Genomic DNA, 26885 nt, shown 5'->3' with positions numbered 1-26885 from the left:
TGGTTAAAATGCCAAGTAGATCATAAACGACATGCTCAATTCAACAATTTTAGATACAACACAAAGATACAAGCCACTAGGACAGTTATACAGTACCTAGCTATAACTTAATTAGATACAAATGCACTGAGACTGTCGTAAGTGTCACATATTTAGATGTTTTAATCAGCTTGCCCTATTGGCTTTCCCACAGTAGTGCCAAATAGGAAGTAGAACTGGCAACCGAAGCAGGCACTGGAATCGTCTGGAAGCATCGCTATTCACCAGAACTGAAATGAATGACAGTTCTTTCGAGAGGGAGACTAAAACCTACTGTTATACATTTTAGGTTTTCCTTTCAACCGTGTCATTTTGGTGCAAACCTGCAGCACTATCTGAAGTAGGACCACTAACATGATAAGAATAGGACTGGCATACTATGTACCTGAAAGTGCATCCTTCAGAGATTCAGCATACAGACGTCACGTTTTCAGTTAGAGGGTCAGGTTCCGCGAGGCATGCATCCATGTGCTCGGATATCAGACCGGTCAGAGCTTGGATTAAAGACTGCGGATCAAATATGACACCCACCTTCGTGTCGCGTACAGATTTCACGGTTAACTGCAACATACGACAGCGAAATGACTGATTTTAGTAAAAGCGTAGTGACTACAGAAGCTTGTGACCAATGCCATACAGGTCAAGGATCCAAGACAAAGCAGCAAGTAGAGAATTAGGCATCAACATCAGTCATGATTACGGTAAGGTCTAAGGGGACTATGACAGTTTTTATGGCATAAAAGTTTGTAATGTTGTGATTCTAAAGTAAGCTTGTTTAACCAGGTTTATCTAAAAAAGCTGCAACAGGAAACAGTGTAAAATCTGCATCAATTACCATTATTTAAGCAACAATGAACTTATAATCTGATCTAGATTCTGTTTTACATAATGGGGATGAAGATCTATAGGTGCAACTGGATTGTGCGATGAAAATCCCAAGCAGCATGGAAACAAATTAAAAACTAGTGTACCAACAGGTTCCAAAGTGGGAAACAGTGTAAAATCTGCATCAATTACCATTATTTAAGCAATAATGAACTTATAATCTGATCTAGATTCTGTTTTACATAATGGGGATGAAGATCTATAGGTGCAACTGGATTGTGCGATGAAAATCCCAAGCAGCATGGAAACAAATTAAAAACTAGTGCTCGTTGAACTCCTTCTCGGCAGCCACCCTCGCCGCCTCGTACTCCTTATGCTCATTGAACTCCTTCTCTGCAAGCCACTTCTTTACATGCTCATCCAAGAGGGTTTCGTCTGCCAACATGATCTTCGCATCCTCCGCGTCCCATGCGAGTTGCAACCTCTCCTTCTCAAGCTCAATCTCAACAAATTTCTTAGCCTTCTCGAGCTCCCATTTGATCGCCGCCTCTTACTTCTCCAACTCGATCTTCTCCCTCTCAATTTCCAGCTTCTTCTCCACCCTCTTCCGGTCCCCATCCATCTTCTCCTTTTGCGCATCCAACATGAGCTTCTACCTCTCCTCTTTCTTGTTCTCCCTCGCCGAAAAAATGCCGGCCCATCTGGAGGACATTTTTGTAGCCGCGGCGTCACAGGAGGACCTTGCCTTCTCCCACTTGTTTCCCATGACTTGTCGCTTATCCTTTGGCACGATGGCTCTCCCATTCTCGACGACAATATCGTCCTCTTCATCGTCCAACCCAATAGATTGGTGGGAGCTTGAGCCATCATTCCTCTTCTTGCCGGCCTTGAGATCGGCCACAAGTTGTGTCCACTTTGGCACTCCATTCGATATGATCCAACAATGGCTAAAAGCAAACGGCTTCTCCGTTTCGTGATACAAAGTGGCCGCCACCACCGTCTATCAAACATATGTATGAGCACAAGAATGCAAGCATATGCAAATGATGACGAAATGAAGCAATTAAGCTTGCGTGAGTTGCCACTCCCGTCCCACTTTGAGGGCGTTTGGTTACTTGTGAGTAGTAGTCAACGTACTTGTTCACTTCCCCTTGAATGATCCCCCATCGATGTTGGAGAGATGCCACATTGCAGTTGGTCACGATAGGATGCGGCTCCCCATATTCCTTTTGTTCGTGATACTCCATCCAAATCTTCTCCCAATACTTGTTCCCTATTCGCTCAGTGCCGCAAATTGGATCCATTGTTGTGGCCAACCAAGCTTTGACCAACAAGATGTCCTCAAAAGTTGAGAATGCCGGACCTCTTGTCTTCGTCGTCTTTCCCTTCTTCTTCTTGCTCGGATTGGGATCAGATGTTGTCCCAACTTCAAATGCGGTGCCCCCCAATTCGTACTCCATTTGAATCAGACCTTGATTGTCATTGATCATGTCCGACAGGAACACCTCCTAAATGATCATGGTTTGCAAGCATTCATCATGTCTGAAATGAACTAGCGGTCTACGCAAAACACTGAACATGCCATATGCAAAGTTGATCGGACAGGAGCGACAAAAACATACCGACTCTTGTTGTGTCATTCCGTCAAACAGGTTGTGGGCAGCCCGGGAGCCGCCGGTTCCCGTGCTCATCTAAGCCCGAACGAGCTGCGGCGAGTGATTACGTCCACCGCCAGCATCTGCCTGGGCAGAAAGCTCTCCGGAATGCCCCAACCAGCTGTCGGATCCTCCTGTCCCAACGTGGTCCGACAATGCAATCTGCGTTGGCGGATGGATGGATGGGGTGCGGGGTTCCGGGCGCGGCGGAGGCGACGGCTGCTCGTCCATGTCCGCATCTCCCTACGCCGCCGCCGCCACTTCCCTCTCTCACTACAGGCGTCGCCGCATCTTCCGGGCGATGTTCTCCGGCTTGCAAGATGAAGCCGAGGACGGGACGCCGACGGACAAGGCAAACGCAGTCTCTGTCACGGCGATCTGGGATGGGCTGGACGACATCTTAGGCGGCGAATCGGGACCGGCGGTGAGGATGGGGAGCAAGGGTGGCGGACAGCGAGGGCGTGGGTGCGGGAAAGGTAGGAGGGAGGCAGAAGGAGGAAGGGTTTGGTGGATTTGGTGCAAATTATGGTGGGGTAGGGCTGTCGGGTCCGACGTGGTGGACGCGCCCGGGCGCACTCGGGCGCCCCCATATCCGCCCCATATTTGGGCTGGATCTGAGGGGTGCCGGTCAGCCCGGGCGTTTGAGGCCCGTTTAAGGAGCCCATCTGGGTCGCATTTTTGTGACCGGTCACTGACCGGGCCGTCCGCCCGGGCGTTTGAGGCGGGTTTGGGGCGCCCGGCTGTAGATGCTCTAACTAGTTGGTGCCTTCATTCACAAGGTTGTTAATTTAGAACGCAAATAGGGGAGAAATCCTACTAAGCATGGTAATTCTGTAAAAAAAATCAATAAGCACCATTGCAGCCAATAGAATAGAACTACATACCACATGAAAAATTCCTTTAGATGCCAAATTTTCAACATCTAAAGGAATTTGGCCTCCTTCAGGAACCAATATGGCATTAACATAGTCTTTGGGCTGCACATAACAATAAAAAAATTATGCAGGGAAATATTATCCACTAGCATTAAGAATTAATATCCACATGCAGAACAGAATGCTTGCATGCTCAATAACTACGTATCAAATAGCATTACGCTCAATTACAATCATCATACGATGAATTATTTTTAAAAGCATTGTCACAAACTTACATGATACTTTAGACTTTTGTCAGAATCACCATATGTCCGATTTAGAGAATCCGTAATTGCAGTCACAAAGCCAGAAGCAGACAGCCCAATAGTTTCTCTATCATGTGATCCATTTAAAAGAAGTACCTTCAATTTGAAAATATTTTGGTGAGAGCAATAATAAGAGCTAGAAACTCTATGGACTGCAAGAAATTAAAAAGACATAAAAGAGCAAAAATCCACCAGTTCATCACTTCTCCCTGAGCCGCCATATGCAGAGCCACGGGTACGTCTCTCCCTCGACTCAGCATGGTATCAGATGCCGGCGACAGCGGGGCCTGAGGACACGCCAATGTTTTTAAGGCAGTAAGGCGAGGCAAGGCGCTGGGGGCGCCTCACCGCCTAAGCGCTAAGGCATAAGGCAAGGCGGACGCAGCAGCAGAATAGAGTAGAATTTGGTAGCAACTAGGCATACACACCTTGCAGTTGCTGCTAGTTGTGAGGGACTGAGCAGAGCACTAAGCAAAGGAGCATAGTTGGCTAGCTGCGTAACATAGCAGGCACAAGCAGAGGAGCATAGCTGGACAACTAGCATGCTACATAACAGAGAAGAGGAGATCTGCCGGAGAGGAGGGGGAGGATCTGCCTGAAAGGAAGGGGGAAGCTGCCGGAGAGGACTGAGGAAGAGGGGGGGAAGCTCACGCCAAAGGTGGGGTTGGGGAAAAACTGGAACTAGTTCGATCTCTCTCCCCCTGCTCGTAACTGTTGGCGCCCAGAATTCTGGTTCCTGCCCTTTTCTTCCCGCCCATAATCTGTTTCCCGCCTGAAGCCCCAGCTTTGCCTGAGGCGTCCTGATTAGCTGCTGCGCAAGAGGAAGGAGAAGTGCTGAAGTGATGTGGTGCTGCTGATTTGCTTCTACTGCTACTGATTGCAAGGGAAGAGGAGGAAGCACTGAGGCTGCTGCTGGAACTACTGTGGAGGCGTTGCTGCTGCTGTGTGTAGCTGGTCAGGAAAATGGGTGAACCAAAAGGCCTTGCTGAGTCTGTCGAGAAGCCCACTCTGTTCCTCGCGGGCTCGAACTCTGGGACCATCATTCCTCGACAGGAAGCGGCTCAGAAGATCTGAGTTGTCGCCCACGGACATCAAGCCTGAGGTGACTACCAATTATCTGAGCTGGGCTCGGAGGGCATTGCTGGTTGTGGAGCAGAAGGAACTTGATGGGCACTTGTTATTACTGTTGAAGAACCAGGAGACAAGACTAGTGCAGAGGGAAAGAGGTGGAAGGTCATCAACTCTATGCTTATTGGGTGGTCGTTGAACTCGATGGTGCCCTCCATTGGACGCTCTCATACGGAAGACTCTGTCCACCCAGTACTCTGGCAAGGGCAATGTCATGCTCATTGCTCAGATTGATGGGAAGACTAGTCGGTTGCGCCTAGGTGACATGTCAGTGATATCATATGTGGCAGAGCTGCAGGCTTTGTAAGCAGACCAGGATAACTGTGATCCTCTGGAACTCTGATGCGGCTTGCATCGAGTCAGGGCACAAGTGAATGGCATGCAGGCGTGTGGTGGAACTTTTGGAGGGGCTCAAAGGTTGCTTTGATGGCAGGAAGGCATCCCTGCTGCACCAAACTCTCTTGCCTACTATTGATGAGGCTATTGCAGCGATGACTCAAGAGGAGGCGTGGCTATCTCTTGAGCAAGCAAACTTGGAGGTTGTGCCGGCTTTGGCATTTGGAGTCACTAAGCGCACCTGTGGGGAAGTAGGTCACCTGAAGTGGGGACTGTCCAACTCGTGGCAGAGGCAGGGAATCAGAGGGGGGAGTGGCAGAGGCAGGACTGCTAGAGGTGGAGGTGGATACTCGGGGAACTCAAGGGATCAGACTACTATGGGCAGAGGTGGATACTCGGGAAACTCAGGGGTCGGAGGGCACACATGGCAGTTGAAGAGTACAATTGGCCTATGGAGACTTTGCTCACTGGGCCTCCACTAATGACGGTAATCCTGAAAAGGCATCTCTTGCTACTAGTGAGAATGATTCAAAATGGGTTCTAGACTCTGGAGCATCTAAGCATGTTGCGGATAAATTCTGTGTGTTTGAGTCTTACAATAAGCAGCCTCCTACTCACAAGGGCACTACACAAATTGCCGATGGTACAAAATAGCCTGGTCGTAGGGGTTGACGCAGTAAAGTGCACTTCGACCATCTCCTTATCCTCGGTTTTACGTGTGTCAGCTTTTCCTGTCTATTTGGTCTCTTCGAGGGCTCTGATTGATCAAATAGACTGTTGTGTGACTCTAGACAAGTTCGGTTGTTTGATTCAGGAGGGCCAGATGAGCCAGACGGCTGAGACTGGCACCAGGCATAGGGGGCTCTGGTATGTGGACCAGGGGGTGCAGCTTGGTGTGTGTTGCGACCATGGAGGACAAGGAGAAGCAGACGATGATCCATCACTGTAGGATGGGACATGTATCTTTGATAAGATGAGTAGAATATTTCCAGATGTTATGTGTGGAATAGGCAAGGCAAGTTGACATGTGACACTTGCGAATATGCTAAACACACGAGATTTATGCTTATTCATTCGGATGTCTGGTGTCGGTGAATGGAATGAAATATTTTGTTACCTTTATCGACTGTTATGACTTGGATTTATTTGATGTGTCACAAGGATGAGGTGCTTAGCTGTTTTTAGAACTTCCACGCCGATGTGAAGAATCAGTTTCACATGCAGGTGATCAAGATTGAATATGGCATGGAGTATGTGAACAACACCTTTGGGGGCTTCTTGTCTGACCAAGGTATTCTTCATGAAACATGGTGTCCTGATACCCCCTCCCCAAAACGGTGTGGCAGAGCGAAAGAATCTTCATGTTTTGTAAGTAGCTCGCTCGCTCATGTACACGATGAATGTGCCCGAGTTCTTGTGGAGTGAAGGAGTCATGCCACCCACATACTCGATCAACCGGACACCTTCCAGGATACTAGGTATGAAATCCCCAAGTGAGTTGTTTGTAAAAAATAAGTTTGCCGTCCCTCCAGAAGTTATTTGGCAGTACTTGTTTTGTTCGGGATGATAGACCATCTGTTGGGAAATTGGGCCCACAGGCAATGAAATGTGTTTTTATGGGTTATTCCTCTAGTCAGCAGGGGTATAAGTGTTGGAGTCCCTCTGCGAAACGCATGTTTGTAAGTATGTGTAACATCCCAATTTTCCTAAATTAGGATGTTAATAGATCATTCATATGCATCTCATATTTTTTCCATGCATTATTTGCTTTTTCTGAAATATTCAAATCATTATGCAACTAAAGGCAATTTATTGGAGCGGAGATAACATGACTTCTCCCCTGTTATTAAAAATGTTCATAATGTGCAGAATATTATTTCCAGTTCATTTGATAAGTTCTGGTATTTTTCTTTATTCAGAATATTTTATTTGAGTGTTTTGTTATTGTTTTGTGTGGCCTAATGCATAAAATGACTTTTGAAAATTTGCATTAGGTGAGGAACTAGTGTTCCTGTAGTTTATAGCTGTAGGGCTATTTTGACTGTGTGTCTAGGTATTTTTATTTAGAATTTATATTGTGTATATTTTTTTGTTCTGTTGCTGTCTTTATTTTAAAAAAAAAACACCAGCCAGCCAGCGCGCAGCGCAGAGCACTGCGCGGCCCAGCAGCCAACCCCGCGGCCCAGCTCCCACCGCTGCGGCCCACCTAACCGTGAAGCGGTAAGCACAAAGACTCAAATCCTTCGAGGTTTGGTCGTTACAGATGGTATCAGAGCAGTGTGTTGACCGTAGGACGTGACCCTAGAAAATGGATTAGAAAAGCCATAGGAGTGAAAATTATTTTATAAAACTAGCTATACTTCTTGCTGTTTATTAGTTAACCCCTGAAGTATCTTGAACAGTTAAGTAGGAACTAGTGCTGAGACCACCATTCATGCTTGTTTTATATTGCAATGTTATCGTGTTAGCGTATCTGATTATGCCCACTTTCGTGGTATGAAGATACTAGATTGTTTGCTTGATTGGTAGTTGTTTGTTAAATTGCTTAGTGTCGAAATTATATATATATATATATATATATAAAATATTATTATATTGTTTGTTGTTTGTTTGTTGGTGTTATTCGTTGTTGTGTTTTATTGCCTTCCATCATATTATGCATATGAGTAGAATATATTTATATACTAGCAAGATGCCCATGCGTTGCACGGAACATCAAGGTGCATTTATATGAGTAGTTTATCTTGTGAGAGAAAAGGATGAACAAGGAAAGGCCTTATTTGCAAATATAGAGAGGGGTGTGGGTATCTTTTTGCAAAATTGTCATAGTTTCCTTCCTATCCGTCAGATATAAATCGGACGGCCTATATTGCAGGATGGCAGGCACACCATCATCACCAACTCTGTTTTTTATAAGAGTAGAGATACATAGTCTTTGGCCCTATTATATCTATAACTCATCTATTCTTGCCCACCAGATGCCGCCGAGGCGTGATACTAGACGCAATGGTTCAGGAGGAGTACCAGGACGGCTCATCACGGATAATATCCTGCTTGCTTATGAGTGCACACATTATATGCAAAACAAGCGAACTGGGAAGGAAGGGTATGCAGCAGTCAAGCTTGATATGAGTAAGGCCTACGACCGGGTGGAGTGGAGGTTCTTGGAAAAAATGATGGGAAAATGGGTTTTGATAAAAGATGGATCGAGAGGATCATGTTGTGCATTTCATCAGTGGCGTATAAGGTAAAAGTGAATGGGTCCTATACTGATGTGATCATCCCAGAGAGAGGATTAAGGCAGGGCCCCATACCTATTTCTGTTGTGTGCTGAAGGGTTTTCCTCGCTGTTGAATAAAGCCGATGCGGATGGTAGTCTGAAGGGTATACAGTTATGTAGTGCTGCCCTAAGTCTCAACCATTTGTTGTTTGCAGATGATTCGTTGGTACTGATGAAAGCCAAGGGCAAATGTGCCACAACTCTGCAACACATACTTGACCTATATGAGAATTGCTCGGGACAGACAATTAACTTTGATAAGTCTTCTGTGATGTTTAGTAAAAACACGAGGAGTGCGGACAGACATGAGGTGTTAAATGTGCTGCACATCCGAGGCAAGACGAAGAATGAAAAATACCTAGGACTCCCTGTTTATGTTGGTGCTGCAAGATCAAAAGTCTTTGAATATCTTAAAGATAGAATTTGGAAGAGAATCCAAGGCTGGATTGAGAGACTACTTTCAAGGGCGGCGAAGGATGTCTTAATCAAAGCTTGTGCACAAGCTATACCCACTTTTGCCATGTCCTGCTTCAACCTGACAAAAACATTATGCGAACAAATGGGATCCATGATCTGTAGATATTGGTGGGCTCAGCAAGATGATATAAAGAAGGTCCACTGGTTGAGCTGGGAGCTACTGACTAGACCGAAGAGCAGGGGCGGCCTTGGGTTTCGAGACCTACACGGATTTAACTTAGCCATGCTGGCCCGGCAGGCGTGGCGGATGCTCACAGTCCCTGACTACTTGTGCGCTCGGGTCCTGAAAGCCAAGTACTACCAGTCTACTTCCATTTTGGAAGCTGAACCGAAGCCGGGGATTTCCTATACCTGGCGAAGTATATTGAAGGGAGTGGAACTGTTGAGAGAAAGTGTCATATGGAGGGTCGGAGATGGAACAAACATAAACATGTGGACTGACCCATGGATTGCTAGGGACGGGACACAGCGACCTCGGACACCTCGTGGGAACTGTGTGCTTACTAAAGTAGCAGATCTCATTGACCCTGCTACGATGACATGGGATGAGGATCTCGTTCGGGATATCTTCTGGGCTGAGGATGCTAATATAATTCTTGCTACGCCAATCAGGGAAGATTTTGAGGACTATCATGCATGGCACTATGATGGGAAGGGTCAATTCTCTGTTAAATCTGCATACCAAGTGTACGTCAAAGGACGTGATGATGTGGCGGTGCCAACCTCTGCTGGACCAGTGCAAGAGGGTGTTGTGCTGAACCAGTGCAAGAGGATGTTGATTGGAAAAAAATCTGGGCAGTGCCCTGTCAGCCCAAGGTGCAGCAGTTCCTCTGGCGCCTTGCACACAACAGCCTACCAGTAAAGATGAACATCCGGCGAAGGGAATAGAATGTGAAACTCTGTGTGTGTGCTGTCAGAGACTTGATGAGGACGGAAGCCATCTTTTTCTTAGATGTAAGGAGGTTAAAAAACTATGGAGAGAGGCGCAACTGGAGAACATCAGGCAGCGATAGAGAACATCAGATGTGTTTTCCAGAGGAGTTGTCAGGTACGCCACCAGATAGAGATATTGAGTTTCTTATTGATTTAATACCAGGCACTGGACCTATTGCAAAGAGACCGTATAGAATGCCTCCTCAAGAGTTGGAGGAATTGAAGAAGCAGATAAGAGAATTGCAGGCACAAGGATATTCGCCCAAGTTCATCACCTTGGGGAGCTCCAGTTTTGTTTGTGGAGAAGAAGGATGGGACCTTGAGGATGTGTGTTGATTATCGTTCTCTGAATGAGGCAACCATTAAGAATAAGTATCCTTTGCCTATGATAAATGATCTATTTGACCAGTTGGAGGGAGCTACTGTGTTTTCTAAGATTGATCTTCGTTTTGGTTATCATCAGTTGAAGATTCGTGAGCAAGATATTCCAAAGACTGCTTTTACTACGAGGTATGGGTTGTATGAATATCATGTTATGTCATTTGGATTGACAAACGCTCCTGATGATATATTGGTGTTCTTGGAGTTCTTGGATATGATGAACAAGGTGTTTATGGAGTTCTTGGATAAATTTGTGGTTGTTTTCATTGATGATATATTGGTGTTCTCCAAGAATAAGCAAGAGCATGAGGTGCATCTACGTTTGGTATTGGAGAAATTGAGGGAACATCAGCTATATGCCAAGTTCAGCAAATGTGAGTTTTGGCTGGATGAAGTAGCGTTCCTTGGACATGTTGTGTCAGATAATGGAGTTGCAGTTAATCCATTTAAGGTTGCTGCAGTTACAGAGTGGGAGACACCCACGACAGTTGGAGAGATTCGCAGCTTTTTGGGCCTTGCGGGTTATTACAGGAGGTTTATTGGGAACTTTTTTTAAAATTGCAAAGCCTATGACTGAATTGTTGAAGAAAGATAAGAAATTTGTTTGGACTGACCCATTTGTTGCAAAACCTATGACTGAATTGCAAAGCCTATGTCCCATTGGGTAACATGGTCCGACCCATTTTAATACTAAATTCTGCATAAAATAGGGAGTAGTAATACAATAAAATATTTTCAAATAGCATCATTTAGCGGTAGAAATTTTTAGTATATTAGGATGTCTAGATTTTATTTGTTCAAAGGAAAACAAGGCATATTTCTATTTCTATCATCAAATAAAATCTAGAAATATGAAGCTAAATTTGTGTAACTCTAGAAATGTTCAAAGATCTTCGCGTACTACCGGCCTAAAAGCCTTATTCACCTAGTGGCAAAGATCTTCGCCAAAGTGTTGTCCCTACGACTCGCCCCGAAGCTGGACAACCTTGTGAGCCGGAGCCAAAATGCGTTCATCGCCAGCAGGAGCCTCCACGACAACTTCATTCTAGTCAAGTAATCGGCCCGGCTTCTCCACCAGTTGGGTGCCCCGCGAGTCTTGCTCAAGCTTGACCTTGCGCGGGCCTTCGGCTCCCTGGCTTGGCCCTTCCTCATGGAGACCCTGCGCCAATATGGCTTCGGAAATAGATTTATGGAGTGGATCGCCATCCTCCTATCTTCGGCAAGCACACGTATACTGATGAACGGTGAGCCAGGGCCACCTATCTGGCACCGCAAGGGGCTCCGGCAGAGTGATCCCGTGTCACCACAGCTTTTTGTGCTCGCCGTTGACATCTTGGGCAGCCTCATCAAGCACGCTATTGACATGGGAGTCATGGCGCGGCTACACCCGAGGCGCTCCATTCCCACTGTGTCGCTGTACGCGGACAACGTGGTGCTATTCTGCCACTGCTCGCCCAGTGACATCATCGCCGTGCGTGAGGTCCTGACGCTCTTCGGCCGCGCTTCCGGCCTAATGGTGAACTACGCCAAGAGCTCCGCCTCGCTGCTACACTGTGACACGGACGAGGCGACAGCAGCACTTGCGCACCTAGGCTACCCCATCGTCAACTTGCCGATCACATACCTCGGGATCCCCCTCACGGTAGGTCGACCAACTGCTGCCCAACTGCAGCCCCTAGTTGATGGGATTGCCGGCCGGCTCCCCGCTTGGAAGGCCAACCTAATGAACAAGCCTGGGCGGCTTGCGCTGGTGAAGTCTGTGCTGAGCGCCATCTCCGTGCATCAACTACTCGCCTACGCGCCGCCAAAGAAGACGCTTCGTCAAATTGAGAAGATTGAGCATGGCTTCTTGTGGGCCGGCCGCGCTGCCGCTAATGGAGGCCACTGCCATGTCAACTGGCGCCGTGTTTGCCGCCCCATATCGCACGGAGGCCTAGGAGTCCAGGACCTGGAGCGCGCTGGCCTTGCTCTACGGCTATGATGGCTATGGTTCTCGCACACTGACCATGAGCGCACCTGGAATGGCCTGGGCCTACAATTCTCTGCCGAGGAGCGAGCGCTCTTCTTCGCGTCCACCACAATGACCCTCGGAAACGGAACAACGGCATATTTCTGGGAAGACCGCTGGATAAATGACAATCCATTTGTGAGATCGCCCCGGCACTTTACAAGTGCATACCCAAACACCGGCGCAAAATCCGGACCGCCACTGAAGGACTGCAAGGCCATAGCTGGGCCAGGGACATTCATGGGACCTTGGGCATACACGAGATTGGCCAGTACCTTCAAGTCTGGCTGGCAATCAAGCATATCACGCTCTCGGACACCCCTGATCAGCTAGTTTGGAGATGGACGGCCTCCGGTATATACTCTGCTAGCTCATGCTATCTTGCCACCTTCCAGGGATCCATGACTTGCTTCTCGTGGAAGCTCATATGGAAGAATTGGGCGCCGCCAAGAGTGAAGTTTTTCCACTGGTTGGCCAACCAAGACCGGTACTGGACGGCCGACCGCTTGGCTCGACGCGGTCTCCAGCACCAGCCACGATGCCCACTCTGTGACCAGGCTCCCGAGACGATGCGGCACCTCCTCTTGGAGTGTCCCTTCGCCAGGCAGACTTGGCACGAAATCCTATCCTGGCTACAGATGACCACTGCAGGGCCAAGCCACGAAGATTCACTCATGGACTGGTGGCTGCAGGCAAGGCAAAACACGCCAACACTGATGCGTAAGGGCCTAGCCTCCATTGCTCTGTTGACACCATGGATGATCTGGAAACAGCGCAACGAATGCATCTTTGAGGGCGCCCAGCCCCTGGTTCAGGTCCTGGTCTCGAAGATCAAAGAGGAAGCCGAGCAGTGGGCAAGAGCGGGCGCCCACGGCCTACGCGTCATTCTGCCGCCCACCTGGGACGTGCACTAGTTTCGCTGATCCTAATTTGTAACTGACCTCTTAGGAGGATTGTATCAAAACTCTACCTTTTCAATGCAATGAAATGCAAAAGCCCTTTGCATTTTCTCAAAAAAAAAATGTTCAAAGAAAAACAAATGAAATATTAGTAATACAATAAAATCCAGAAGTATTGATCATAAATGTCTAGATTTAGTATATTTGTAACTTCAGAACAAATGGAATTTTGGTTAATACCTAATTTTTTTCGGATAAACGCAAGGCTAACATCCCTAGCAAAGGCATATGCTATCGACTATCGTAATGGCATAATACAACATATGCAACCAAACTTGGGTCGACCCGCTTGTCCCGACGGGCCAATGATGACTGGCTTCTTTGGCCCAGTTTGCGTATGAAGCCGACCCAAGACCCATTGGCCTTGAAATTTTGGGCTGGATCAATGTCCCAATGGGTATTGTCAGCTCATTCCCATCTTGAAGCTCATCTGACATAGTGGAACTGCCCATAGCGTTGCGAAAGGGAACACATGAAGCGGCAAGGAAGGCTCTACCATGGGATGATGCTTGTGATCACCATGACATTGGCAATTTTGTGTCTTATGAGGCTTTGTTTCTTTCCTATAGAGTGTTGCCTCTCTACAAACTGTGTCAACCCCAAAGGGTTGGAAGGCTGCAAAGCAAAATCCAAAGTGGCGTGAATCATGAGTTGGAAGCACTGAAGAAAAACAAGACGTGGGTGCCAACCACATTGCCAGCAGAAAATTAAGCAGTGAATTGTAACAGGATCTATACCGTGAAGCAGAATCCTAAGGGGAAGGTGGAATAGTATAAAGCCAGATTAGTCGCCAAAGGTTATAGTAAAACTTATGGAATTGACTATGATGAGATTTTTGCTCCAGTGGCAAAGATGAACACAGTAAAGATGTTGGTTTCCTGTGCTGCAAACTTTGGGTGGAAATTGTACCAATTAGATGTCAAGACTGCCTTCTTACATGGTGACTTCCAGGAAGAGGTATACATGGAGATACCACCATGTTTTGGTACACAGAACAGACTACGGGGAAGGTATGTAGGCTGAAGAAATCCTTCTATGGACTGAAACAATAGCCGAGGGAATGGTCTGATAGGTTCAGACAAGTTGTTTGTGATATGGGGTATGGTCAATGTAACGGTAACCACACAGTGTTCTATGGACACTCTGATCGGAAGATCGCCATTCTTGCAGTTTATGTGGATGACATTATCATCACTGGAGATGAGGAAATAAAAAGATTGAAGGGGTGACTGAGCAAGGAGTTTGAGGTAAAGGACTTGGGCAACCTAAAATACTTCCTTGGCATATAAGTGGCCCGGACGGAGAAGAGAATATCTTTGTGCAAACGTAAAAAACCTTGGACCTCTTGAGTGACATGGGCATGATGGTATGTCGTGCAGCCCCTACTTCAGGAGTGGCCATCTTGACACAGTGCACAAAACCCTGAGATACTTGAAGGGGACTTCAGGAAAAAGGGTTGTACTTTGCAAAGAGTGGACATCTTGATGTGGATGGCTATAATGATTCTGATTGGGCCAGTTGTCAAGAGGTAGAAGATCAACATCAAGCTATTGTGTGTTTGTGGGAGGAAATTCAGTGTCGTGGAGAAGCAAGAAACAGACAGTTGTGTCTAGATCAACAGCAGAAGCTGGGTATAGAGCTTTATCTCAAGGGTTGAGTGAGATGCTCTGGGTGAAGAACCTTCTGAGAGAGTTGAAACTTCTGAGGAAGGAACCTTGAGAGTGTGGTGTGACAATCAGTCAGCTATAAGCATTGCCAATAACCCAGTTCAACATGATAGGACAAAACATGTGGAAATTGGTCGCTTCTTCATTAAGGAGAAAGTTGATGTTGGGATTATCAGCCTTACTCATGTCAGCTCTGGGCAGCAGATTGCAGATTGCATGACAAAGAGACTGCAAACAAAGGACCGTAACTTGGCATGTGACAAGATGGGGTTGATAGATATCTGAGGGGGGCGTGTTGAACCAGTATGGGCTTGGCCCATCACCACTTAAGCCCATAAGGCCCAGTACAGATCTGTGACCTAGAAATGGAGGCGCTGCTGTCTGTGTGAGAGGGAGCGCCACACACAACAATTCACCCCAAGCCACTACACACAGAACCACGGGTACGTCTCTCCCTAGACTCAACAGTGGATGAATCAACCATCTAATTGTCACCCTAAGGTCAACATCAAACCCGTCCCTTATCACTCAGGGCCTCCTATCTTACCAAGTGGCAAAGTGTTAATCAGGTTTTGGTAACAGAGTGGATAAGGAGATAGAACAATGAAACAAAGACAAAAGGGACCAACATAATACTGCAATTAAGCACGTAAATCTGACCAAGTGACTTAGTATAGTTACCTTGGGAATGGACCTTGATGCTATAGTCTCACCAATGCCACGCAGTACCTGCATATGGTTTTCATATCAGAACGCGAGTTGAAGCCAAAAACATAAGGAATAGTAAAAGGCTCAAAGCCAAGCCTGGTCAATTAATTGTGCGCCTTAACGGACAGTACATGGTCAAACACAGGTCAAACCACTACTAACATGTAGAAGTCGTCAGAAGTATAGAATGAAGACATCTCATAATATGCTGAATTTTTTTAAATAAAATTGTACTTGTAAATTGTACAGTACAGCAGCAGGTATGGGTGGCGGGCCGTGCTTCCAGCCTATTGGACTTGTTGCCGTCCTAAGCAGTCTTAGGCTTCTAATCCAAAACTATTTACTTCTATCAATGCACTGAGACACAAAGTTTTTGTGTTTTCAAGAGAGAATTAATCGTAATTGTAAAGTAACACCAAAAGCAGACTGGTTACCAGTGATGGACAAACTGATGTAAATAGCGACCCCATCGCATATACAATGCAATCCACCTTACTTAGCTGCTCCAAAACTGTATGGTTAGCTTCAGGAAACACCTACGAAGTAAGGTCGGTATCACCAGTTAGCAGTTAAAAAAAGGACCTGGATATCCAGCGAGCATCAGATATTTAAGCACGGCAAACGATTTTCATGACATTTTATGTTCGCCGAGGATGGCAGGTTTAGTTGGCGAGCATGGAAAATCCGCCCCAGTTCATTTTTTTGCCAGGAAATTGCCATGCTTGCAAACTAAATTTGCCATCCGCACGCCAATATATATTGCCATGAAAAACATTCGATTTGCCATGCCTAAAAAACTGATGTCAGTTTTTTAGCATTTCCGTAAAAAAAATGTAGATAATAAATATAAATTTCAGAGATCATGGTAGCATACCAATTTTACATGATAATGGGCAATTATACACCATTTAAGTCCATGATGTTTATTAAATACTGACACATATTAATACACAAAGGCTCTTCTTTCTTAAAAACATGAGGGGGGAAATGTCCAGCTCATTGTTTTCCAATTATGCATCAATATTATATCTTTACTTTTAGATGACCTTACTGAGCAGACAGAGTGCAGCTGTTATTTGTGAAGGATATATTAGTGCAGCACTGGAAAAGCATTACTCAATGGTGTGATGCTCGCATTGCTGTACTTTCAACCTTACATAGCATAGCGTGATTAACTGGGTAAGCATAAGCAACAGATATATATGTCACGGTATATCATCGTCATTTATAATATAAAATAAAATTTCATTAGATTAAGTTGACCTGTTGAATAATTTATTCTAGGAGGTAGTGATATTTATTAAATAAGATGACTAGAGTTTACCACCATTCACTTGCTGTGAATAGACTGCAAGGAAGAGGCAGGTCTACCCTCTGAAGCACTGATGCGGCCAGACTTGGCGTATCCGCGTGCACGACGTGGTCGATATGCCGATACACACGATACACCTGTGATACGGGCATCCCTCGAGTATCGGTTTTCTTGAATTAAAAAGAAAAGAAAAATGCCGATACGGCCGCTGGGACGCCGTCGACACAGGGGACATGGGGATGAAATGAGAGCAGCCCGAGCGGTAGCTGGAGTCGCTTGCTGCACCGTGGACCTTCATCGCCGCCCCGTGGACTCGCCTCGCCACCGCCTGGAGTCTTCTCCGCTGCCGCCGTCCGTGGCCAGCACGGTCTCCATCCCAATCCCTGCTTTCTCTGGTGTCTGGTCCTCCCGCACTTGCTGGTGCTGTGCTGCGTGCTTGATGTGTGTGTACTTGTTGCCGCGTGCTCTCGTACTTGCTGCCCCGTGTGTGCGTGTGTTGTGTACTTGCGTATGCTGGCCATTGGGTGCACCAGTGCTGGGCTGTTGTGCTCATGATGTTCTTGCATGCTGCTCGCCTGCTGATGTTGCTGCTAGGCAGTGAAAAGAGACATGAAGGCAATAAATGGGATAGTATTTTCTATCTCATCTCACACATTCAATTATTCTGTTTTTACTGCATGGCATTTTATTAAATATATATATATATATATATACTCGCTGTATCGCCATATTGCTGTTTCTTGAAATTGCTGTATCCCATGTCCCCGTATCCGTATAGCCGTATCTGTGATGCTGTATCGGTGCTTCATAGGGTCTAACTAGTCAGGATAAATTTGATGTACTAAGTACTAACCTCATGCAATAGGTTGCAACCTTCACTTGACATGTAGAAGACGCGCTTGATGCTTGAAGGAAGTGCGGTGCATGAATTACAGTTCTTTCCAAAGAGAAAACAAGAAAATAAAAAGTTAAGATATTAGCAAGCATACGAGAAACCAGCAATTATGTACAGATAAAAGGAGGAAACGCAGAACACGAATATCACTTGAATGGGACAAAACCATGACATTTGCAAGAAACTGTAGTAAAAAGTAGCACTCAATATCACCGTGACAGTTTGGAGCCTTAACTTAAAATACTTGAATCCTTTTCTTCTGTAGCCAACAATAATATTTTCCTTGGTATATTAGCAGAGGTAAAAAATAATCAAGGCTCAGCCACTTAAGGTGTATTTAAGAATATTTAAGCCAGTTGGCGCAAGTGAAGCACCAGCACCAGCACCACCACCACCACCAGCACCAGCACCAACACCAACACCAACACCACCACCACCAACAACAACACCACCACCACCACCACCAACAACAACAACAACAAAGCCTTTAGTCCCAAACAAGTTGAGGTAGGCTAGAGGTGAAACCCATAAGATCTCGCGACCAACTCATGGTGTGTGGTGCGTCGCTGAGAGCGTTACGCCCCAACGAAAATCTTTTGGGTTTCATCTCCATAAGAGTGGCTGAGTTTTTACGTTGGCTCGACAAGCCTATCACAATCCTCCTTCTTTACACGAGTGAATATACACATTCTACTATTTTAGGTGCTTCCTTTTTCCACTTTCACCTTTTTGTTTAGGTTGCGCTGGCTGTGGGGTGAGCTGTAGTTGAACAGACTGAATTTTATGGATGATGTTTCCAGTGGACCGATTGCAGTTGTCATTCCGAGAAGTTATTACCATGCAAAATCAGCTTCAGAATGTCCCACGCCATTACACACTTTATTAGGTGGAGAACTTGAAAAAGGTTCTGGTAAAATGACAGTATTTGGACAGAGAAAGTAAGTGTATTCACTGTATACTTCCATTTGTCCGAATGAACAGGATGTCTAATATACACTTAGTACCCCTCCACAGAACTTGAACAAGATGTCTACTTAATACCTCCACAGAACTTAAGTTAGGTATGAATAAAACGTGAAACTGTTAAGTTCAGACAGTAAACCTTGTTATTGCAACAGAAATTCACAATAGATACTAAGTTTTTAAAATTTAGTGTGAAGGGACAGTGGCCACGAGGAACTTCAATGCTATGGTGAAGAAATATGAAGAAGAAAAAGGTTGAGATGATGCATGTCTGTCTCTTGAGATAAAAAAAGATTCCGCAAATACATGGAAGAGTGCACAGAAATTGGGCCGTGTTTGGCTGCTAACGATACAGCACCAAAGCCTGAAAATACCATGCTATTTAGTATTTAGAGTACCTTGTCAACTACTTCTCTACGGCCATTGCTTGGATGTGATATTTCATTTTGGCCTCGGATAATAGTTCCATCCTGAAAATACAAAAATATTCAGAAGGAATGTTCCATATTAATAAAAGAAGTAAGATAACACTTATTGTTTAGGAACCCTCGAGTTGAAGCTGACCCCCGCAACCCTCGAGCGCTCCCTCCTCTCCTCCTCCCCCTCCCCCTGCCGGTGCTCCCTGCCGGGCAAAGCCCTAGCGGATCCGGCAGCGGCGGGACTTCGCTCCCAGGCAGCCTCCCCACTCGAGCGTGGGGCTCGACGAAGCTGACGGAGCTGTGCTTCTCCGAGACTAGGGTTTTGCAACGGCTGCCCCAGATCCAGAGGGTCGGGCCTCTGGACCTGGCGTGGCAAGCACGCGGGCGGCACGGCGCAACCCTTTGGGGGCGCGGCTGCGGCTGCTAGGCGGTGCCCCAGCAGATCCAGGTGGCGGAGGCTGCGGGCCGCTGCGGCGGCGGCCATGGTCGGCGGCGGCAAGGTGCAGGTGGCAGGTCCCCACGATGGCGCCACTAGCCCTGCTCAACATGTCCCCCTGCAGTGGCTGGCCTTGTTTGGCAGCCATCCGGCGGCTGCTGCACTGCGCTGGCCGGTGCTTCCCTACATCGACGGTGACGATACGTGGTTTCCCTCTCGGTGCTGGTGGTCCTCTCCGGCGATCTGCTTCCCCGTCTCCTGTCTGCTCTGCTTCGGCAGTATTTGTGGTTCTGGTCTTGGGCCGGGGCGGGATCCCTGCGCGGCGATGGCCTGCGCTGACAACGGCGACACCTGAGGGTGCCGTTACCTCCATGGAGGCACTGTCATGGTCCGGACTGGACCCTCTCCTCAAGCACCGGGGGAAACCCTTGGTCCCGTTTACTGGACAAGGCAGCGCCGGCGTCTCAGCACCGTTTCCTTCTTGAAGGTGCTGCTTGGGTCGCACTTGAGTCCCCGATGCAGCAGCTGGAGATGGTGGCCTCCCCGGTCTTTCCGGCGAGGCTTGCTGGTAATGCGATGCTGTGATGAGGGCTGCAACATAGAGCGTGGGCGCCCGGGGCGCAATGTACGCCGACGCCGGCATGTCCAAGACGATGGCTTCGCTACTTCTGGCTGGGTCCTGCCATCCACCTGCCGTCTCCTAGACACATATGGGTGGAAGGTACGTTGGCCCGGACAGACCTGGAGATGTGGTCTTCTTCGGAGGCGCCTGGCAACGGCTGTGACGCGGCCCTGAGGCTCTGAGTCTAGCTGCCTCGCCATTCATGGTTGGAGGCTGGACAAGGCAAGACCTTTCGGCGTTGCGGTCTGTAGTTGGTAGCACCTCCTCACCTGCTTGTTTGGTGAGGATGATGGTGTGTGTGCGTGTGTCCCTCCTCCTGGGAGGTTGTACCTGTAGTGCTGTTCTCTTCCTGTTCAATGAAATGAAACGCAAACTCTTTTGCATTTTCTCGAAAAACACTTATTGTTTAGTATCACTGGATGTTCTATTCACAGGAGTGATGTTGAAAATGAAAACAATCCGCCAGTTTCCACATGCAAGAATGACTTTATTTTAAAAATAAAATTGAAGGGGCGCAGATAAATTGTCACCAGCATGAGGGCAAGTAACAACTTGTATTGTGTGGAAGAAAACTTTGGTAGATTACCCATAATTCACACCCCAGAGTAAGCCTGTCATTTGTGGATATTACTGGAAGCACAAGACTTTCCGCAGGGATTTGTGACACACGTGAAAACAAAAAGATCGCAGCATCCAAAGACTGGAAGAATATGCGTGCGCCAGCAAAAAAGAAATTCCCAATGCTGCAAAAATATATGAAACAGCAGTCAGGGAAATAATTAGGCAAGCTGGGAGAAACAGCAGTCAAACGATGCTCCCAATCCACTAGTAAAATGTAAGGTCACAAGCAACATTAGGTTACGTTTATGTGCATCATACCATTAAATATATACATCAGTTGTATGAGGCAAACAGCGGTTTCACGTGGAAGCACAATGCCAAGAATAATGATTTACTGCAAAATTTCACCTTAGAAGAATCACCTGCCATTGGTGAAGCAAAATGTTTCAACTGGTCGCCGAAGGATCTGCGGAGAAGAAATTATGTCACAAATACAACAGGAATACATTGCAGTCACTAGCCTTATGAAAAAAATGTTTTTTTCACAAAAACAATATGCTTCATAAATATACTATAGAGGAGCACACCTCATTATGGAAGTAGACCAAAAATGCACGGATTGTTTCCCTGTAGGGACGAGAGACACCATCCCATAAAGAGTGTTCTCCTTCCACAATATGGTACCTATCAAATCAACAATTTAACATCACTTGGTCACACAGAGCAGGACAATAACTATAGCTATCCAGTAAGGAAGTATGAAAAACGGTATATTTTGATCAGCACTGCAGGGTTGCTACCAATCCAGCTTTGCTTCTGAAGGATCAAGAGGCAAACGGTGCCCAAGCAATCTCCGGACGGAGAGTGCTTCCAAAGTGCTTTCATCGGACAGTCTCAAGCATCTTGATCTTATGTCACCCACAGCAGGTCCACCTAAGACATGAAGGCTAACGTTCAACAACAGAAAAGATTGGACTGTGATTGTTATGTTTAAATATATTATTTCAGGTTATAGAAGCAAACGAATGATGATGTAGGAAATTTGGACTTACCAAGAACACGAACAATCTCAGCTGTGCTTCCACCATCATCAGAAACTGGTAGGACATGCGCAACCCGGGTAGTCACTTTCTTCAACTCTTCTACGACGCCATTAAATGCTGTTCCACCTGGATCAAACCAAAAAGGTTATAACAATAATAGGTACTATAAGTTTTGGTCCTCATCCTGTAAGATGAGATGAGAGCCAGCCAGAAAAGAATCGAAACGGGCAGCTTAGAACATATGAAGGCTACCATTGCCAAGTGCTGTTTTAAAAAGTGAAATATCAGTATGTTACTGAAATTCCTCTGATTGATAGAAGACACCCAATAGAACTATTTGGACATGTTTTCTCGAATACAACTATTAACACAAAACACTTTTCTGTCTATGTGTATCCATGTCGTAAATGTGAAATAATGTCCATCGAACACTGTATGTTCAGAGACAACTTTGCTAGTCTCCCGACTCTCCCCGCAAACAGTAGTGAAGTATCCATGTCCAAAGTAGTAGTGCATACAAATATTGAAATATTAAGACATGACAATTGCCCCCCCCCCCCCCCCCCCCCCCCCCCCCCCCGAAATATCTCAAATGTGAGGTACACTCGTCCCAGTCACGGGGGCTCGGCCCAATTGCAAACCAGGTTCGCTCGCGGATTTTGCCCCTATTCATCTAGGCACACCGCACACCCGGTGCACGGCGACCTGGAGAATGCGTTGTTCCTAGCCGTCGGAATCCAACCAATTCACGCGTGTCGCGAGTGGCACACGCCGCGCGCGCTGAAACGACCGCGTACCCCCACCGATACCCGCGCGCACACGCCATGCAACATCGCTCGTGAGAAGGGCGAGAGTCACCTGAAAAGACGAGCAGGGACGGGGGAGCGGCGGCGGCATCGGCTCCGGTGGCGGCCATGGCGCGAGGGAGCCGGGAGGAGGAGGCGGCGGCGGCGGATCTCCCTGGTGCGCGGAGGCGGACCCGGAGGGAGCAGGTACCGGAAGAGGTGGCAGTGGCGGGGCCCGCGGTGGCCGCTGACGTGCGCGGCATTATATAGGGTGGGGTGGCGAGGAGCGGCATCGGGTGGACGCCTGGACGGAGGAAGCTGCAGCCGCGCCCGCAGCGCATCAAACAGCGAGCAACCGGAATCCGCGCGCTCCCTCCCTCTCTCCCTCTCGCCTGTCCGTGCATCCTCGTGCTCGCGCCACTCACTTACCTTTGCGGCCGTTCCGGGGATTGGGCGCGGTGACGTGGCAGCTGCACACTGGCCGTGAGACCGATCAACGGCCAGGATATGGGCTCTGGGCTTTCATGGTTTATGGGCTCAATGATACATGCCAATTTGGACTTTGAGCGGGTGCAAAAGTAGCACCGAAGTGCGGATTTAGCACCGGGGCAACTAGTTAACGAGCGCTTCTTCGAGAGCCTTGCAATGATCAGCATTTGGCGTGCTCTCAGTCATTCGCCACGTGTCGCGCTCTGGGCGCTCCCTCCGGATTTTGTTTTTTATTTTGTTTTTCGCACGCATTTTCGGCTTTTTAAACGGTTTTTTTCCAGGGTTTTTTTGACGTTTTGGTATTCCAACGGTCTTCATTAGCTTTTCAATAAAAAAACTGAAAAAGAAATTACGCGAAAAAACGCGTTTACTTTTTTTCCCTTTCGCGAGAGTCACGGTTTTGTTTTCGCGAGAGTCACGGCCGTGCCTCTCAAAAACGAAAAAAAACGTGTTTTTTGTTTTTTTAGCTTTCGCGAGAGTCATGGTTTTGCTTCCGCGAGAGGTATGAGTGTGCTTTCGCGAGAGTCACGGCCGTGCCTCTCGGAAACGAGAAAAAAACATGTTTTCTGTTTTTTTTTCTTTCGCGGGAGTCGCGGTTTTGCTTCCGCGGAAGGCACGGTTGTGATTTCGCGAGAGTCACGGCCGTGCCTCTCGGAAAGGAAAAATGTGTTTTCTGGTTTTTTTTCTTTTGTGCATGGTTTTGCTTCCGCAAGAGGTACGGTTGTGATTTCACGAGAGTCACGGCCGTGCCTCCTCGAAACGGAACAAAAACGCGTTTTCTTTTTTCCCTTCCGCGAGAGTCACGATTTTGCTTCCGCGAGAGGCACGGGCATGGCTCTTTCGGAAAGGGAAAAAACCTGTGCTTTCGGTTCAGTTTTTCGTCCGGTTTTTTTCATGAAAAAAAATTGTCAAAACCTATCAACATAGGGTCAAGTTTTGAAGATCTCGACGCGAGGAATCCAACGGTGAAACCGGTTCGAGATTTGGACGCGCGGTTTGAGAGATAAAACATTTTGAATAAACAAATCTACGAAAAAAAGGAAACACTCCCAGGTTGCGACAAATGGTGCGTTGCCAGGGGAATTAGAGTGATCTTTGCAAGGAGTACTCCTCAATTAGTGATTTCGATTTAGCACCTGCTCCTTTTAGTCCTAATTTGAGTGAAATCACTAATCAAAGAGTACTCCTTCCAAAGATTACTCCAACCTCTCCAGGTTGCGACAAGTGGCTAACCTGTGAATTTTCATTTTTTTCGTAGATTCGTTTATTCAAAATGTTTTATCTCTTAAATCGTGTGTCCAAATCTCGAACCATTTTCATCGTTGGATTCTTCATGTCAAGATCTTTAAAACTAGATCCTATGTTGATAGGTTTTGACGAACTTTTTCTAAAAAAAGGATAAAAAAGCCGAACCAAGATCACGTTTTGTTTTCCTTTTCCGAAAGCCGTTTCCGAGAGGCACGGTCGTACCTCTCGCGGAAGTAAAACCATGCCTCTCACCGAAAAAAATGAAAACACATTTTTCCCGTTTTCAAGAGGCACGACCGTGCCTCTCGCGGAAGCAAAATCGTACCTATCACTAAAGAAAGAAAAACAGAAAACGCAACTTTTCCGTTTCCGAAGGCATGGCTATGCCTCTCGTGAAAGCAAAATTGTGCCTCTCACGGAAGAAGAAAAAAAGAACGCGTTTTTTTTCATTTTCAAGAGGCACGGTCATGCCTCTCGTAGAAGGAAAATTGTGCCTCTTACGGAAGAACAAAAGAAGAGAAAACGTGTTTTTTTCGTTTTCGAGAGGCACGTTGCAGAAGCAAAACCGTGCCTCTCGCGGAAGAAAAAAAAAAGAAAATGCGTTTTTTTCCGTTTCCGAGAGGCATAGTCGTGCCTTTCGCGGAAGCAAATATGTGTCTCTCGCGGAAGAAAATCCATGCCTCTCCAGGAAAAGAATATTTTTTTATCGAAAAGCTAAGAAAGACCGGTGGAAAATCACAAAGTCGAAAAAACCATCTAAAAATCAAAAATGCGTATGGAAAATAGAAAAACAAAATATGAAGGGAGCGCTCACAGCGCGCCAAGTGGCGCGCTCTCAGCCCACCCCGTGTGATCGTTGGGGAGGCTCCCGAAGGAGCGTTCCTCAACTAGTTGCTCTCCGGATCCTATTTAGCGCTTCACATTTAATAGGAAAGAAGTTTCACCTCGGAGTAGCTTCTCCATGCACGGAAAACATCTAAGGAACCCGACAACTTGATCTAGATTGGGGTCGATAGATTTTATTGTCAAGATCTTCACTGTGCACACAGACTGGGTCAAAGTTGTGGGGATCCTTTTTTGGATGACAGTCAAGCATACATCAAGAAAAAAATAAAATGTGAATTTCAAGAAGAAGAAGAGTGTTGTACTTGAATGATTATGGATGCAATAACAAGTTCGAATAATTTGGCAGACGAGTAGGCCAACACTATCAATTTCAGCGCGTCAATGACCCTGATTTTTGTTGGACCTTCTAGATCAGATACAAGCAATCTCTCAAGGAAAGGAGTATTCTCAATGACCATATCGTGAAACAACTCAATTGATCTCTTCCCAAGTATCGTCTTGTTGCGGGGCTAGCAAGATACATAAATCCATCAGAGATTCGTCGAGGCGATGTGGAGGCTAATGAACTCGTGGATCTGTTGAAGACAAAGGTACTCGAGCGTCGTACAGTCATGGAGCAGGTGCTCCATAGCCTCCTTGAGATGCCAATGTCGAAGACGTTGAGTTGCTTGAGTTGAGAGAGAAGACGAGCGAGCGCGGCATTAATCTGGGGAAAATAGCAGGAGCTGAACCTAGCGCGGCACAGCGTTGGCACAAGGTGGAGCGCTGATGGCGGCAGAGAGCGACATCGTCCACTTTCAAACCTGAGCTCCTCGAGCTGATCTAGGGTGGGGGATAAAAATCACTCGTCGAAATTGGCTTGGACCTTACAGTTGGTATTGAATATGCGGATGTCAGGGCGTCTGGCTAGCCCAGGGTGCGATGCAAGGATCTTGGAGATTAAAGCCATGTGTTTGCAATCCCCATCGCAGTTATCGACGGTGAGATTGAGGGGGACGCAGCGCCAGAGGGGGCGCCATCGCCGGGAGAGCAGGGTGGTCTGCACGCCAAATTTGGTGGGGGGCGATGATGACGAGCATCATGTCATCGGGGAGACTGTTGATGAAGTCCACGCTCGTTGGATGCGGTTTTGGCTCGAGCCGCCTCCGTCTGTTGGCCGTCTTGTCGTCCATCGCAGCCAATGTACACGTATGCTGGTGTGTATTGTGTGTTGGGTGTGCGCGAGTGCGTCCATGCGTGCATGCGGCGCAGTGGTGTATGTGCGTTGTCGTAATGTGTGTATTAACATGGAAGAAGTGTGCACTTAATTTAATAGCGTGTGGGGTGCTACGGCGAGTGGTTTCTAGTTTGTTTATCTCACCCTATGGCAGATGGGCCTCTAGCTTATTTATTTTCACCCACTGCCACATGGGCCAGCACATCCAGATAGAGAACACAAGCTGACAAGGCACCATGTAGACTGGTTGACGAGACAACTAAATAGTATACAGAGCGATACGCTAAGCCAGTGACCATATAATCCCTCGGTAAAGAGAGATCGAGTGAGAGGGTAGGCCCGTGAGAGAGATAGAGAGAAAGAGATATTCCCTCCATTCGATAATGTAGTGCCTATAATTTTTTGAAAAGTCAAACTTTTAAAACTCTGAACAAGTTTATAGAGAAATTGCTTATATACAATACCAAAGAT

The 26885-nt window shown here is 46.8% G+C and overlaps 1 protein-coding gene across 3 annotated transcripts; it reads right to left on the bottom strand.

The window, feature by feature from the left end:
- Positions 1-23047, bottom strand: LOC125543292 (uncharacterized protein YNL011C). Of its 3 annotated transcripts, XM_048706598.1 has the most exons (14): positions 22689-23041; positions 21840-21956; positions 21588-21720; positions 21375-21471; positions 21210-21253; positions 20813-20969; positions 19148-19219; positions 17745-17828; positions 16014-16115; positions 15553-15600; positions 3673-3798; positions 3404-3496; positions 425-600; positions 1-256 (listed from the first exon to the last, which is right to left on the bottom strand). In XM_048706598.1, exons 1-13 carry the CDS (start codon positions 23017-23019, stop codon positions 448-450), a joined length of 1557 nt encoding a protein of 518 aa, XP_048562555.1. In that variant the 5' UTR covers positions 23020-23041; the 3' UTR covers positions 1-256; positions 425-447. The 3 variants fall into 3 exon arrangements, with proteins under 3 accessions (XP_048562555.1, XP_048562554.1, XP_048562556.1); XM_048706597.1 differs by having other exon boundaries at positions 1-600; XM_048706599.1 differs by lacking the exons at positions 1-256; positions 425-600; positions 3404-3496; ... (1 more) ...; positions 15553-15600; positions 16014-16115 and adding an exon at positions 16915-17478 and having other exon boundaries at positions 22689-23047.
- Between the last annotated feature and the right edge of the window lie 3838 nt (positions 23048-26885).

The sequence above is a fragment of the Triticum urartu genome, chromosome 3 (assembly GCF_003073215.2).
Source record: "Triticum urartu cultivar G1812 chromosome 3, Tu2.1, whole genome shotgun sequence".
Lineage (NCBI taxonomy): Eukaryota > Viridiplantae > Streptophyta > Magnoliopsida > Poales > Poaceae > Triticum > Triticum urartu.
Note: the sequence above shows the minus strand (reverse complement) of the source record. Positions and strands in the feature narration are given on the sequence as shown.

Coding starts and splice junctions, on each gene's coding strand:
- LOC125543292 (XM_048706597.1), bottom strand. CDS start 23,019: ATGCACGGACAGGCGAGAGGGAGAGAGGGAGGGAGCGCGCGGATTCCG. Junction 21,957..22,688: donor GTCCCTGCTCGTCTTTTCAG/GTGACTCTCGCC, acceptor GGTTTGATCCAG/GTGGAACAGCATTTAATGGC. Junction 21,254..21,374: donor TGGTCTACTTCCATAATGAG/GTGTGCTCCTCT, acceptor TCTTCTCCGCAG/ATCCTTCGGCGACCAGTTGA.